This window comes from Dipodomys merriami, unplaced genomic scaffold, assembly GCF_024711535.1.
Source record: "Dipodomys merriami isolate MVZ:Mamm:240054 unplaced genomic scaffold, mDipMer1.0.p SCAF_4, whole genome shotgun sequence".
NCBI classification, from domain to species: domain Eukaryota; kingdom Metazoa; phylum Chordata; class Mammalia; order Rodentia; family Heteromyidae; genus Dipodomys; species Dipodomys merriami.
The window spans coordinates 32904704-32918749 of NW_027205603.1; the positions used below are offsets into that span (position 1 = coordinate 32904704).

The 14046-nt window shown below is 37.1% G+C and overlaps 1 protein-coding gene across 4 annotated transcripts in view; it reads right to left on the reverse strand.

Annotated features, from left to right (window-relative positions):
- Tox (thymocyte selection associated high mobility group box) overlaps window positions 1–14046 on the reverse strand; it is a 308061-nt gene that overhangs the window by 147055 nt on the left and 146960 nt on the right. For all 4 annotated transcript variants that reach the window (XM_069990773.1, XM_069990774.1, XM_069990776.1 and 1 more), the window contains exon 2: window positions 4910–4975. In XM_069990773.1, coding sequence (XP_069846874.1) covers window positions 4910–4975 — 66 coding nt within the window. The remainder of the gene's footprint in view (window positions 1–4909; window positions 4976–14046) is intronic.

Consider the following 14046-nt stretch of genomic DNA (forward strand, 5'->3'; position numbering starts at 1 on the left):
CAGAATCCCCTACAAGGGCAGGCCCTTCCTGACCTGAAGGCTTGCAACTGGACTTACTTCCTGGAAGTTGCAACTTCTCCCAATACTGCCACCATGTGGAGAAAACCTTTATCACATGGATCTTTTAGGGAGACTTGTCCAAACCATAGATTTGCCATTGTTATTTTTAACATTGAGATTTGAGAACTCAATCAAAAGACAAAATTCAAGTAAAGGTTATCAAGGAGAAAAAGCATAGAGAAAACTGATCACAAGCTGAAAAAAACTGAAATATGAGCTCAAGTCAGGAAATTTACTATTTATCACTATGATGTTCAGAATTAATAACAAAAATCCATTCAAGCGTAAAGTGTAACTATTCACAGAAAGAACAAGAGGGAAAGGAAAGAAAGGATGGAAGGACAGAGGGAGAAAACACAGGAAGCAAGAGGCTTAGAGAAACAAAACAGAAGATAGGGTGTATTTTATTAAATGTAATAAAAGCCAAGGTCAGAAGACACTGATTTGTTGAAAAAAGTTAACACAATCAAATAACCTAAACTTCTCCATCACTGAACATGAATTTTTGTCTGATTCTTGCCATCATGGGGTTACTTCTTATATAAAAATATCAGTCAATCCTTCACCACCTTTTATTCTCGCAGTACAACCCTTGAGGCAGGGGTGGAAAGATCAGAGTTCTTGTGTGTAAAGAGTGAAATGTTTCTCACATGAGCAGATGACAGAGAGTGGAGAGGAAACATAGAGAAGGGTATCTTGAAATTGCCGTAGATGAAGAAAGAATGAGGAGCAGCAGTTGCAATCAAAACTATTTAAAAATAATAAAACATAATATAATCTTGGTTATGTTTAAAAAGTTCTGGTGAAGAAAACCAAACATCTCTTTTATTTCCTTTGATACAGTCATTCATTCATTCATCCCTTTGGTGAATTGATGAATTAATTCATTCACTAAAGATAATTGTATCTTTAGTGAGGCATATCAAAGTAAGTTTGAAAGATAGTATAGTATATCTCTGGCTAGAGAAAGGGACTTGACTTTATTAGAGAGAGAGCTGGACCCCACAGTCTGACTATTTGACTGGGCTGAGAAGATTCTGGTGGAATCCAACTCCTATGGGAAATTTTTTTCCTGCTTTGTCCTGTTCTCTTGCATACTGGCATAGAACATTAAAAAATATTTCTATATATTCAGTATATATAATATGATGTTATGAGAAACCTATAGACAGTAAAATGGCTGCTATAGTGACGGCAATGAATATACCCATCACCCCACAGTTACCTTTTTCCCTTTCAGCTGGTCCTGAGGCTTGAACTCTGGGACTGAGTGCTAAACATTTTTGGTCAAGGATAGCACTCTACCACTTGAACTACAGCTCCATTTCTGGCTTCTTTTTTGTACTTAATTGAAGATAAGCATCTCACAGATTTGCCTTCCCCAGGCTGGCTTTGAACTGTGATTATCAGAGACCAACCTCCTGGGTAGCTAGGATTACAGGTATAAGCCACCAACAGCAGGCTAATGTGTACCCTTTTTTAATCTGGCTCAAGAGCAGTCAGAAGTCTTGTTAACAACAGGTGCTGGTGGCTTACACCTATAATTGTAATTACTCAGGAGACGGAAATCTAAAGACCATGGTTCAAAACCAGCCTAGGCAGGAAAGTCTGTGAGACTCTGATCTCCAATTAACCACCAGAAAATTGGAAGTGGCACTGTGGCTCAAAGTGGTAGAGCACTAACCTTGACAAAAAAACGTTCAGAGACAGTGCCCAAGCACTGAATTAAAGCTTCAGTACCACACACACACACACAAAGGCTTGGTAAGTCAGTATACTTAACAAAAATCCCCAATATATTGTTATGTCATGTTGTGCATTGGAACTCTAGATTTGTTCATCCTCATATCTGCTACTTTGAATCTTTTTTAAGTTCCTCTACTGTCAACTCCATCACATACACGGAGTTTAACAGGAGGTGTAGATCCCTGAAGGGCTGTTCTCCCTCTTTTACTTTGAGTTTTTTTCCCTTCCTTGGTCCACTCACATACCATGCTGCAAACAGGAACAATCCTGCAAATTCATGAGCTATCAAGCAACATGGCTTCCATATACACACACAAAAAGTAAAAAAGTAAATAGGGACATACACATAGAGAAATACAAAAGGAAATCTTGCATTGCATAGTTCAAATTGTATCCTGAGTAAGAAAAAGTTAAATGGCCTTGAAAGTATTGAGTGACCAGCACACTTACTGCTCTGATAGCAGAAAACAGCCAATATTCTACAAATTGTGCTAGTGTGTCGTGGAAATGATACACATTTTTATTACATAGTTAGTCTTATTATGGAACAGTATTTTCAATATAAATGCTGCTGATCAACTACAAAGTTATATGCAAAAAATTAAGGATTTGTATACACCAGCTTAAGAGGTATGGAATACATGCAGTAGATAGAGCCAAAGAGCCCTTTGGGACTGTCTAAAAGAATACCATTAATTTTTACAGTGTATTTTCAGGGCTGGAGCAGTTCCAGCATTGGCTTTCTATAAAAATCATTTCAAGTTTAGAGTTATGCTATATGCTTGCAGCAACATCACAGAAACAGTAGTGCACCATATGTTGCTACTTAGCAACTTACTCTATAAGTCCCAAAGCATGTACTGATTTGAAAATTGAACAGGAATTATAATTGTTGAGTGTACTATGAGGCAAGTTGTCTTGGATTATTAAACGATGCAGATGTTTGATGCAATGTAGGAAAAGGAACAAAACTACTTTTTTTTCCTGTAGGATGACTAAAATCTTATTTATGACTGCCTCAAGGGGTAAATTGATTAAAATTCCCTAAAAGAATACCAGGTAATGAATTCTTGAATATACTATATTACAGTAAACAAAAGGAATGTTAAGTGTAAAATTTAGCTAAAGCTATTTAACTTACGTAATTTGTGAAGTTTATTCGCCTCTAGGGGACGTATTATCTTACATTAGTCTAATTTTTAAAACAGCTCATTTAAAAAACATTTTCATATATACTACACATTTTAAAAATAGTTTGCTTCTGGCTCACAAACCTGCCATATCTTTTAAAAGCATAAACGTATTTGGATCTTTTTATTTCTCCTTTATAATTTTTCCACCGGTATTGGAAATATTCTTAGTAACTCCTGACAGACATATTAAAAAATATAATGTTAGTTGTTTGGTTTCAGTAAGGGCTTAATATTACCAATTGTACTTGAATTTAGAAATCTAAGGAGCCGAGTTGTTATGATGCATATGTTCTAAATTTCCAATCCTTTATCCAAAACTCTTTAAGACAGACATAACGATTCTCTGAAAGGAAGCAGCTGCTTTATAACAGTAATCATTTATTGAGTTTGTGTTTCTACTGTTTCAAACAAATTCAATTAGCCCTTACACTTCAAAACCCTAACGGCACCAAAGAGAAGGTACCGGCTTGCTTTAATCTAATAGTAATACTAAACTTGTCAGTACAGTTTTGGGATTGATGGTTAGAAGAAAATTAATAGTAACATTTTTCATTTTTTTAATCAAACAGTCCTATTCAGAACTACCTATGGATGGAGGAGGCTACTTAGCGGGTGGAATTTAGCTGAGAAAGAATTCTAAATGCATAGCTCGCCTTCCGAAGGTATTCTTATACTGATTGACTCAATTGAATGGGAGGAAATGTAGTCAGGGTCTTTGAACTTTAGGATGACCTTTGTGGCTGAACAATGTAGCAGAGTGTCTAGAACTGGTGCCAGAGGAGGCAGTGATCATAATGATTCTTAAATAAATTCAGGCTTCATGGATGCCTGCCTGTTTCTAGTTAAGCAGGAGACATTTTGCTCATGGGCTGCATCTCTAACATATACACATTGGATTTAATTCCGTGACAACAGGCATGAAAAAAAACAATTTTGTACTCTTCTCTGCCCACCTCCCTTCACAGTCATCCAATCTATTCAAACAGATAAATAAGTACTGAAAATTACTATGCTAGAATTTAAACAATAGTGACTGATAGGCGAAATTTCAAGCAACTATTATTTTACCATTCTAGAAAAAAAGGTTCATGCCTGCTAAGTGCTCCCATAAACTCTCCCTACTCTCATTTATCCACTTATTTATTTTTGCCTACAGTGTTTTTATATTTTATGTTACACTGGCACCCTAGGGCAGTTATAATTTTGCTTTAAATGCTCTCTCTGGATTAAAAGGCCTGGTCTTAAGTATCTAAAAATAAATGACCAGGCATTTACTTTTATAAATGTAACCATCAACATTCTCATTGGACTTTGGTGTTGTCACTTCTCATGATTAAATAGCATGTCAGCCATTCCCATTGAAATGGATACAAGGTGCCCTTGAAGGCTTTCAATCATATCTTGCTTGGGGGCTTGAAAACTAACCCCCAACACGCGCACTCCACCCCAGAAGAGCCTCAAAGCAATGTATAAGGGCCCATTGGCCATGTGATGTTGGTGAGGAAAGTAACATGCTGTTGAAAATAGCCCCAACAGTTGACAATGAAAGCTATTTGTGACATGTGTTGCTTATAATGATTAACTTGTCTACAGTCAGAAGCGCAAATAACCTGCACCTGTAAAGACTTTATTTCCTAAAGGTAAAACAACTGTTTAGGAAAGATCACGCTGGCAAAACAGCTGCTTGCCGTTCTGGAGAGGAAACACTGTAGCATCTTTTCACAAATGCCAACTCTGGTATTTTATCAGCTCTATCTCATTAACTGGAAACAAGGCTTAAATGCTTTGTTTATAAATTATGATTATTCCTGATTGCGGCAGTTACTGATAGTGCGACTCATTTGCAATGCAACTCTTTGAATTTGTTTAATTACAATTTGAAACAAGGCAGAGAAGATTAATTAACCCACCTGGCTGGCTGGCACATACTCCTGGCTCGGCTCTGTCATGTTCATATACATGTTCTCACCGTCAAACTGCGAATGAAATAAGAGTAAACATTCAGCAATCTTGACTGTGGGTATGTGTTGTTTTTGTTTTTGTATTTTTGTTGTTCACTATCAAACTGGAAAACAGTAGCCATTAAAAAAAGAAAGACTGCGCCTGGGAATATGAAAAAAATCGGTCACAGCAAGCAAGCCACATCTTTTCTTTGATGTTTCTGTTGTCATCCTTACTGACCCTGGATGTCAGTGATTTGGAGTAATTAGTGCTCTAGTAATTACAGCAAGCAAGCAAGAAATGAATGGTTTCCTTTCATCTGCAATCTGTTTTAAAACAAAATGGCTCATTTTGCACACCATGTATACATATTGCAGTGAGATTGTAATGAAGAATTAAATGAATGGCATGGTTTCTGAAAGAAAAGAATAATGAAAAATAACACAGAGGCACTGCCCAGTGCATTATGAGTTTATCTCTGAAAAGGAAAAAAAAATGCCGTTTTCACAATAGACTAAAACTGGTTTCAACATCAAAGCCTTCCAATTAAAAAAATTTAACTTCATCGTAATATTCATAAATAGTATATACCACCATAACCATGGCTCAGAATGGGTAGAAGAATAATGGATAGCAACAAAAGCTGCAGGCACAATGATTACATTTTTCTTTCTGAAATTTTCCAGAGCTACAGAATGAATGTAAGGATGGCAAGTGCCTAAAAATTTAGCCACACATTTGCAAGTTAGGAAGACAAGGAAAGGAGGGTATTTTCAGGGTAGTTCAATTGCTTAACTATTAAACAGTTCAAGCCACAGCCATAACAACAACAAATACTTTTCATGATTTCAGTTTTTGAAGGCAGTAATCACTCCATTCAGACTTAATCCTCTGCTATGTTTAGTCCCTCGATAAATGGGCAAAGCAGTCCTCTTTAGAGAAAGAATTTTTCCCAAGGTAATAATCAAATGGACAAATACAACCAACTTCAAAGAATTGGTTTCGACTTTTTAGACAAGGAAAATGAACAATGTTAAAAGTTACTTTTCAAAACTGATAGAGGAACAAGTGCATGATAATAGAGACGTTTTAATACTACCATATATATATACATATATATATATATATATATATATTTAGTGTTACTTGCAAAAAGAAACAAACTTTATTTATAGGCATTATATTCCATTACCTTTTAACTTCATATAAGAAGGTTATCCAAGCACCAGGAACTTACCAAGGCCTCTAAGCCTGCAGTCAGCACTAGGGGGCACTTCAAAGATTTACCTAAACCTGTGTTTTAGAGTGACTGATACATTCACTGTATTAAATTCAAAGTCAAAGAATTCCTCACATATCACCTGTAAATATATCTCATGTCATGTAAACAACTTATCTAAACAGATAGGAGTATTTATCATCTACTCTGGTGGTTTGGTAGGAATCAGAGATAACACACAAAGGAAGAAGGAGCTGGACATTTTGGTCACAGTGATAATTAACTTAAGGGCCTTGAGTTTCAGTGACTTACCCAAGGGTGCTGTTCCATGGATCAGACAAACTTCAGCCTACAGGTAGACTAGCTCAAGTCTGCTCCTTATACATAACAACTCAAGACCTGACAAAGAACTCCACTGAGCATTTTCCAGCCTCATCTGTTGTTGGAGTACACTGGCTTGTTTGCAAATATTTTTAATGCTGAGATGCCAAAGCACAGTTTAAAATATGGACAGTTTCTTTGACTGTAACAAACTAACGCAAACAGAAGTAGTGAAGTGAATCAATTACTCCACTGCCTGTGCATATTCTATAAATGTGTTACTTTCTATTTCATCTTCTCTAACTCATTTGCTAAATCTGGTGTCATTCTCAAGCCAACTAAGACACTGAAGTTTTGGTTTTAGTCTATCCAAAGTGTAAGTTAATTGAGTATATCATGTTACTGCTTTGGATATATTTTTTTTTTTTGCTCAGAAAGTACCAATACTAAAGAAATTTGGAGCAAGGCTGAAACAGCATTTTACAATAAAAGACATGAGGTTATAAACATTGTACCTATTTTTTTAGTAATTCCCACATCAGATTTTTGTTCTCTGTACATCCTTTCACTAGTATGTGTTAGTTGGTTTAACTGTTGTAACAACTTATGTTAAATATTATTATTATTATCTAAATTTTACAAATGATAAATGCAAAGACACATGGAACTTCAGAGGCTTAAAATCACTTAACTTAGAAGAGGCATGACTGGGATTCAGACCTAAGTAGACCAACACATGCTCTGGACCACTAGAGCATATCAACATATTCTGAGTCATAATGATGAGCGAGCTGTCAACTCTGAAAATAACATTAATAAATTATTGTAGCAGAGTAAGAGCTCTATGGTTGAGTATCCCTAATCTGAAGATGAAAAATCTGAAATGCTTCAAAATTCCAAACATTTTGAGCACTGACATTATGGTAACAAATTGGAAATTCCCCAGCTGGTCTCATGTTGCAGTCAACGTGCAGGTGCACTACTTTTAGTTCAGAAAATTACCTTCAGATTGTTGTGTATCTATATGTGTATCTATATATGTGTATCTATATGTGTATCTATATACACATATATTTATATATATACATATAGATACATATATGTATACACATATATATGTAAGAAACAGATGAATGTCTTATGTCTTGTTTCAGTTTAAGGTCTAGCCCCAAGACATTACACTATATGGATGTAAATATTCTCAAATCTGGTAATATATAACATTTGAAGTATTTGTATTCCAAGAACTGCAGAAAATAGGATATTTTACCTATATTTCAATTCTATTTCAATGATCTTCAGATACTGTGCAGAGTTTTTGTGGTTTTATGAGGTTCCTTCCCCACAAAAAAGTTTCAGAGTAAATGGACAGTTTACTTGTTAGCCAGGAAGAATTGCACTAGATGCTTAAAAGCATCTAAGGGTGTTTAATTATTCATTTTTATGTGTCAACTTGATTAGGCAAGTAGTTCCCAGATGTTTGGTCAGTGTTTATCTTGCTGCATCTATGAGAGTGTGTTTGGATAATGCTGGTATTTGAATTGGTAGACTGAGTAAAGCAGGTGGCACTTTCAAGGCAGGTGAGTACCATTCAATTTGTTGAGGGCCTGGAATCCTCCTTCCAAACAGCTGACCTAACCAAGACATTGTCTCTCCTTAAATCTGAAATAGGCTAGATTTCAGGACCTACTCATTCAGTTTCTCCCGGAACTCCAGCTTGCCAAATGCAACTACAAATGCAAGGACTTCTCAGCCTCTATAATCACGTGAACAAGTTCTTCCTCTCTTTTTTGGACATGGCATTACCTATCATTTATAATATTAAGTTACCCTATGTTTTAATATTTAAAGCACATTACAAATAAGAATGTTGTTAGTGAGTAAACACTCTTCACTTAGGAACTGGCTGGAAAGATGCTGTCTATGATTTGCTCTTTTGGGATCTTCTACTTACTTGTGCAGCTTAAGATTTTAAAATCTTTTCACTCACTTCTGTATCTTTTGCTTTACCAAAGTCCATAGCAAAATCTTTTGGATGAGCTAGCAATTTCAGAGGGAGATCCAGTTCTTCTTAAGATCTCATTCTCTCTCTCTCTCTCTCTCTCTCTCTCTCTCTCTCTCTCTCTCTCTCTCTCTCTCTCTCTCTCTCTCTCTCTCTCTCTCTCTCTCTCTCTCTCTCTCTCTCTCTCTCTCTCTCTCTCTGTCTCCGTCTCTTTCTTTCTTGTGCTGGTCCTGTGGCTTGAATATTGTCGCTTAGCTTTTGCACTCAAATCTAGCAGTCTACCACTGAGTCACAAGTCCACTTCTGGCTTTTGGTGGTTACCTGGAGGTATGTGTCTCATGGGCTTTAGTAACTGGGTTGGCTTTGAACTGTGATCCTCAGGTTTCAACCCCAATAGCTAGGATTATAGTTGTAAGCCACCAGTGCCCAGTTATAAGAAATCTTTCTGTCTATGATTCTCTCTCTCCATCTTTCCCCAAGTACACACATACATACTGTTGGTTTTGTTTCTCTAGAGAACCCTAATAAAAGTAGTTTCTTTGATTACAATGAGAATATTCAGAAGTCCTTCAAAAGCATTTATGAAGGCATGGTAGTACACACTTATAATCCAAGTACTTAGAAAACCTGAACTAGGTCATTAGTTTGGGGCCAACTTGGACTACATAGCAAAATCACAACTCTTAAAAAACAACATAGGCAAACAAAACCTTCCCTCCATAGTTCTGAAGGCCTTACAGTGTGCTAACATTTCTTTCCTGCTATCACTTGATAGCGATGTTGCTTTGCTATGAGTCTGTGGTCTTGTTTCCTAACATGAACATTTCTTGTGCTTATAAACGCCATGCACAATCACGCCCTTTGTTAATAATACCTTCCTTCCCTTCTACCTCTTGAAATGTTTCCTAGATATGTCAGCTCCTCTAAGACCTGGCTATTATGATGCTCTGTGCTGTCAATCTTGAAAATCTTGTCATCTTTCACCAAAGTAACTTACCTATGTAACTTTGTGACCATATATTTTGACAACCATGTGTACTCTTTTAAAAAAAATAAATAAATAAACAGGGCTGGGAAGGTGGCTCAGCGGTAGAGTGCTTGCCTCTCATGCATGAGGCCCTGGGTTTGATTCCTCCGCACTACATAAGCAGAAAAAAGCCAGAAGTGGCACTGTGGCTCAAGTGGTAGAGTGCTAGCCTTGAACTGAAGAACTGAGGGACAGCACCCAGGCCCAGAGTTCAGCTCCCATGACTGACAAAAATAAAATAAAAAAAATAAACATTTATTTTCTCATTAAAAAAAAATCTGCTGCATTTGACTATGAGCTACCAGAGATCACATTGCACATTTTAGTTATCTTTAGTGCCTCTTTATCCTAGGATGAACATGAAGTAAGCCCTTAGAAAAGGTTGTGTAATTAGTGAGATTTGAATTGTATTTGCTTGATTTTTTTTTTTTTTTGCCAGTCCTGGGGCTTGAGCTTTGGGTCTGGGCTCTGTCTCTGAGCTTCTTTTTGCTCAAGGCTAGTGCTCTACCACTTAAACCACAATGGTAGTTCTGGCTTTTTCTGAGTAGTTTATTGGAGATAAGTGTCTCATGGACTTTCCTGCCCAGGTTGGCTTTGAACCCTGACCCTCATGTCTCAGCCTCCTAATTAGCTAGGGTGACAGGCAAGATCCACCAGCCCTTGGTTGTATTTGCTTGATTCAATAAATTACTTTCCTAGAAAAGGGAAGCAATTATTTTGTGTATGTGCTTGTCCCAGGGCTTGAACTCAGGACCTGGGTGCTGTCTCTCAGCTGTTTTGCTCATGCCTAGTGCTCTACCACTTGACCACAGCTCTATAAGCAACAATGAGAGGACAAATATTCAACTTTCAGAGACTATTGTGATGTTTTTTGTTTCATTTTTCTTTTTTTATTCTTTTCTGAGGTATTGAGGATGGATTCCAAGGCCTAATACATAGTAGGCAAACACTCTACCACTGAGATACACCCTAAGCATAGATTATTTTTTCAGAGATATTAGTCCAAATTTTTACAGCCAATTAATACTGGTTGGTACAGGAACAAACATCTTTAAGCAGAAAAAAGATAAAAGTATAGAAATAACCAGGGAATCACTCTAACACCATATAAGTTCTTCAAGATTGTTACTTTATAATATTTCATTTCATATAAAATATATGGATTTTGCAGGAATTGGGTAATGTGGGTATACAGATGTGCATGTCTTCTTTGGGGGCAATTTTGGGGTGCCAAAAATACATGTATCAACCCCCCCCATTTTCCTTTTGATTGGAAGCTTGTAGCTGGAGAACAATCATGTCCTTGTGCAAGTGTCTCCATCATCAAGCCAGGCCTGTCACCCTGGACTTTTACAACTCATCTAACTATACCCTGTCCAGGAGACGCTACTAACGTCTCTACAGGACCTCTGCTTATCCAACAATCTTAAAAGGCATCCTTTGCTGTGGACTTATCATTTGAAGTAGAGTAATAATCCTAGAACTTTAGTTTGACATAGGTCCCTGAGAGTGTCTATCTGAATATCTCATGTCATGATGTATGAAACAGACTAATAGTCATACAAGCTATCTGGAAATATCATCCAGTTCTTGAATCCCAATAGGAAAGTTGTCTACTATGAAACACTGTTCTATAGGCTATTAACTACTCATCAAAAGTGGGAAGAAGACTCTGATGGCTACAGATGCTCCTTGACTTACAATGGGGTGGAAGCCATCATTATGTTGAATATTGTTGAGTCAAAATACTTTGAATACACCTAATCTACTGACCATCACAGCTCTGCAACGTTGCACACTGGAGATGGTTAGTGAACTCTCTCATGATCTCCTGTCTGACTAGCAGTTGTGACTTGCTGCCACTGTTGTCAGAGAGGACTGACTGATGTTGCTAACCCAGGAAAAGATCAATACTCAAAATTATAAGTATGGGCCTGAGGATATAGTGCTTGCTCAGCACCACATACACAAAATTAACATTATGATTTGTGTTGAATGTTTATCATTTGCACACCATTATCAAGCTGAAACTAATGAACCAGTATAAGGCACATACATAAATGTCTATATTTGTATATAATATGGCATGTTCTCGTGCCTATCAGATCTGAGAGCACAGCCTTGTATGTAAGGGTATCCTAATGATCTAAACTCCTCCTTCTATGAAAATCCCATAGTAGATAACCGTTATTAGTAATTACTTCAATAAAGTTGTTTCATTAACATAACTGCATTTCCTAACTCCCTGTGTTTACAACAGTTATTTAAATTCTTAGAAGTCAACTGAATTTAGGCATCACAACTTTTCAAAATATATGTAAGCACATGAGGGCTTTTAATTTCTATGTACTCTCAATTTAAAACCTGAAGCAAGGCTTGCAAGAATAAATAAGACTAAATCTAAATGTAAATGACATCAACTCAGGATTACCCTTTCTCACCAAGTGCTTTTATTCTCTTTATTGTGTTTTTATTTCAAAACACCAGGGGATGCAATCACATAAAAAGTCATTTATAATCTTCTACTACAGTGTTTTTGAAATTGTTTTTAGAGCATATTAACCAAACCCATAATCCCAAAGAGCTTTTCAAACTAGGTAGTTATTATTTCTTCTATTTAAAAACTGAAAGCAGACATCAGGAACAGTCTGACCATGCTGAAGGGTGAGTGAAACTAGGCAATATTAGTCTACCAAAACCACTAAAACATGAGAAATCAAAGACAGAATGTGACCTATAAATCAATCATTGGCAAAGGTACAGAAAGTAAGATCTTTTTTAGGGAAAACATTAAAAGAAAACCAGAAAACTGCTGCTGAGGGAGGAAAAAAAACTCGTGGAATTTATAAAACACTACCACATTGTATTCCCTACAAAGGAAAAATCCTGACATTCTGGGGTGTTTTCTGAAGGAATATTTGACACTTTGATTTTTAAAGAAGCTAAAACTGGAATTGTTTCTAGCAGGGAGTTAATGTGACAGTTCTTAGAAGATAAATTATAACAAATCAATGAGACAGGGCAATAGACTTAAAATTTCCTTGTGTGTGTGCAAGTGTGCGTGCATATGCTTGTGTGTGTGTGTGTGTGTGTGTGTGCACATGTGTGTACATGTTCTGGGGTTTGAACTCATAGTCCCTGAGCCTTCGTGTTCAAGACTAGTGCTCTATCACTCGAGCCACAGTTCCAATTCTGGTTTTTTGGTGGTTAACTGGAGAGAGTCTCAAAGACTTTCCTGCTTAGGCTGGCTTCAAACTGTGATCCTCAGATCTCAACTTCCTGGGTAGCTAGGATTACAGGTATGAGCCACTAGCACTTAGTTGAAGTTTCCATTTGTGTATTGCTTGGCTCAGTGTAAATTCACAAGCCACCTACTGTGACACATATATATGCATGTGTATGCTTCTATGCCCAAGGTAGCCACACAACTCCACTTCTGATTTTTTGGCTTGTTTGCTAACTGGAGATAAAGAGTCTCATGGACTTCCCTGTACAAGCTGGCTCTGAATCACCATCCTCCATTTCAGCCTCCTGAGTTTCTAGAATTATAAGTGTTAGCTACTAGTGACTTTTGCTATTGTATTAGAATAAACCATTTGGAAAGCTGAGCATAAAAGATGGGCAGTTTGCACATAATGAGCAATGCTGATCACTGGTACAGTAACAGTAACATCAGTAAAACATGGTACACACCACGTAAGTATACCCATCTTATGCATCCTCACAGTTCTCTTTGGGTCAAAAGGCCCTTGAAAGAGAATGCTTGTCACTGTATCTCTCGGTTTCAAAGCTGCATATGTTGGTACAATGCAGTCTCAGAATAGATGATCTGCATGCTGAGCTTGGCTGAATGAGAAGTCTTGAGCTTAGTGAGCTGGACAAGTGGCTTCCACAGGCACAGCCTGGCTTCCCACAGTAATAGGACAGAAAATGGAATTATTCTGCTAGGACTGTCTCGATGTCTCGATGTGTGTTCCAATCAGGTGCACGTGGAGCTAAAGTAAAAAAGGGGAAATCTCTCTGGTAGGGATCCTGTCACTGATTTTGAGTAGTAAACACTGGGTGGGAAGGGAAAGAGCCAGAGCGCAAATGACTACTTAAAGAGAGAAGACTAAACCTGCAGCTTAGAATCTAGGCTTCACTTTAGTACTGGATTTAGATTCCCATTATTGTTTCAATGATCTATTTGGTGAAGGACTGCACATCACGTTCCCTTGGCTAACTTGGAAAAATAAAATAGTTTCAATAATAATCCCATGCATTTATCCTAAAGTTGTCTCTGAAAATGGCTCCCAACTAACATAAATCTCAAGGAAAGGAACAGAAGTTCCCTCCTGCTCATAAAAGCAAGGCTACAATGCACTGGGTTTTATTATTATTTTTTGAAATGCACCAAAATTATACACTTGAGTGGTCACTGTATTGTTCTTAGCAGTCATCCAATTAGCTCCACATGTAAAATAACGTCTTCATGGTTCAGACCAGTTTGGGAGGTACTTTCTAATCCCCTTTAACTATATTAAGACATTCAATTTTT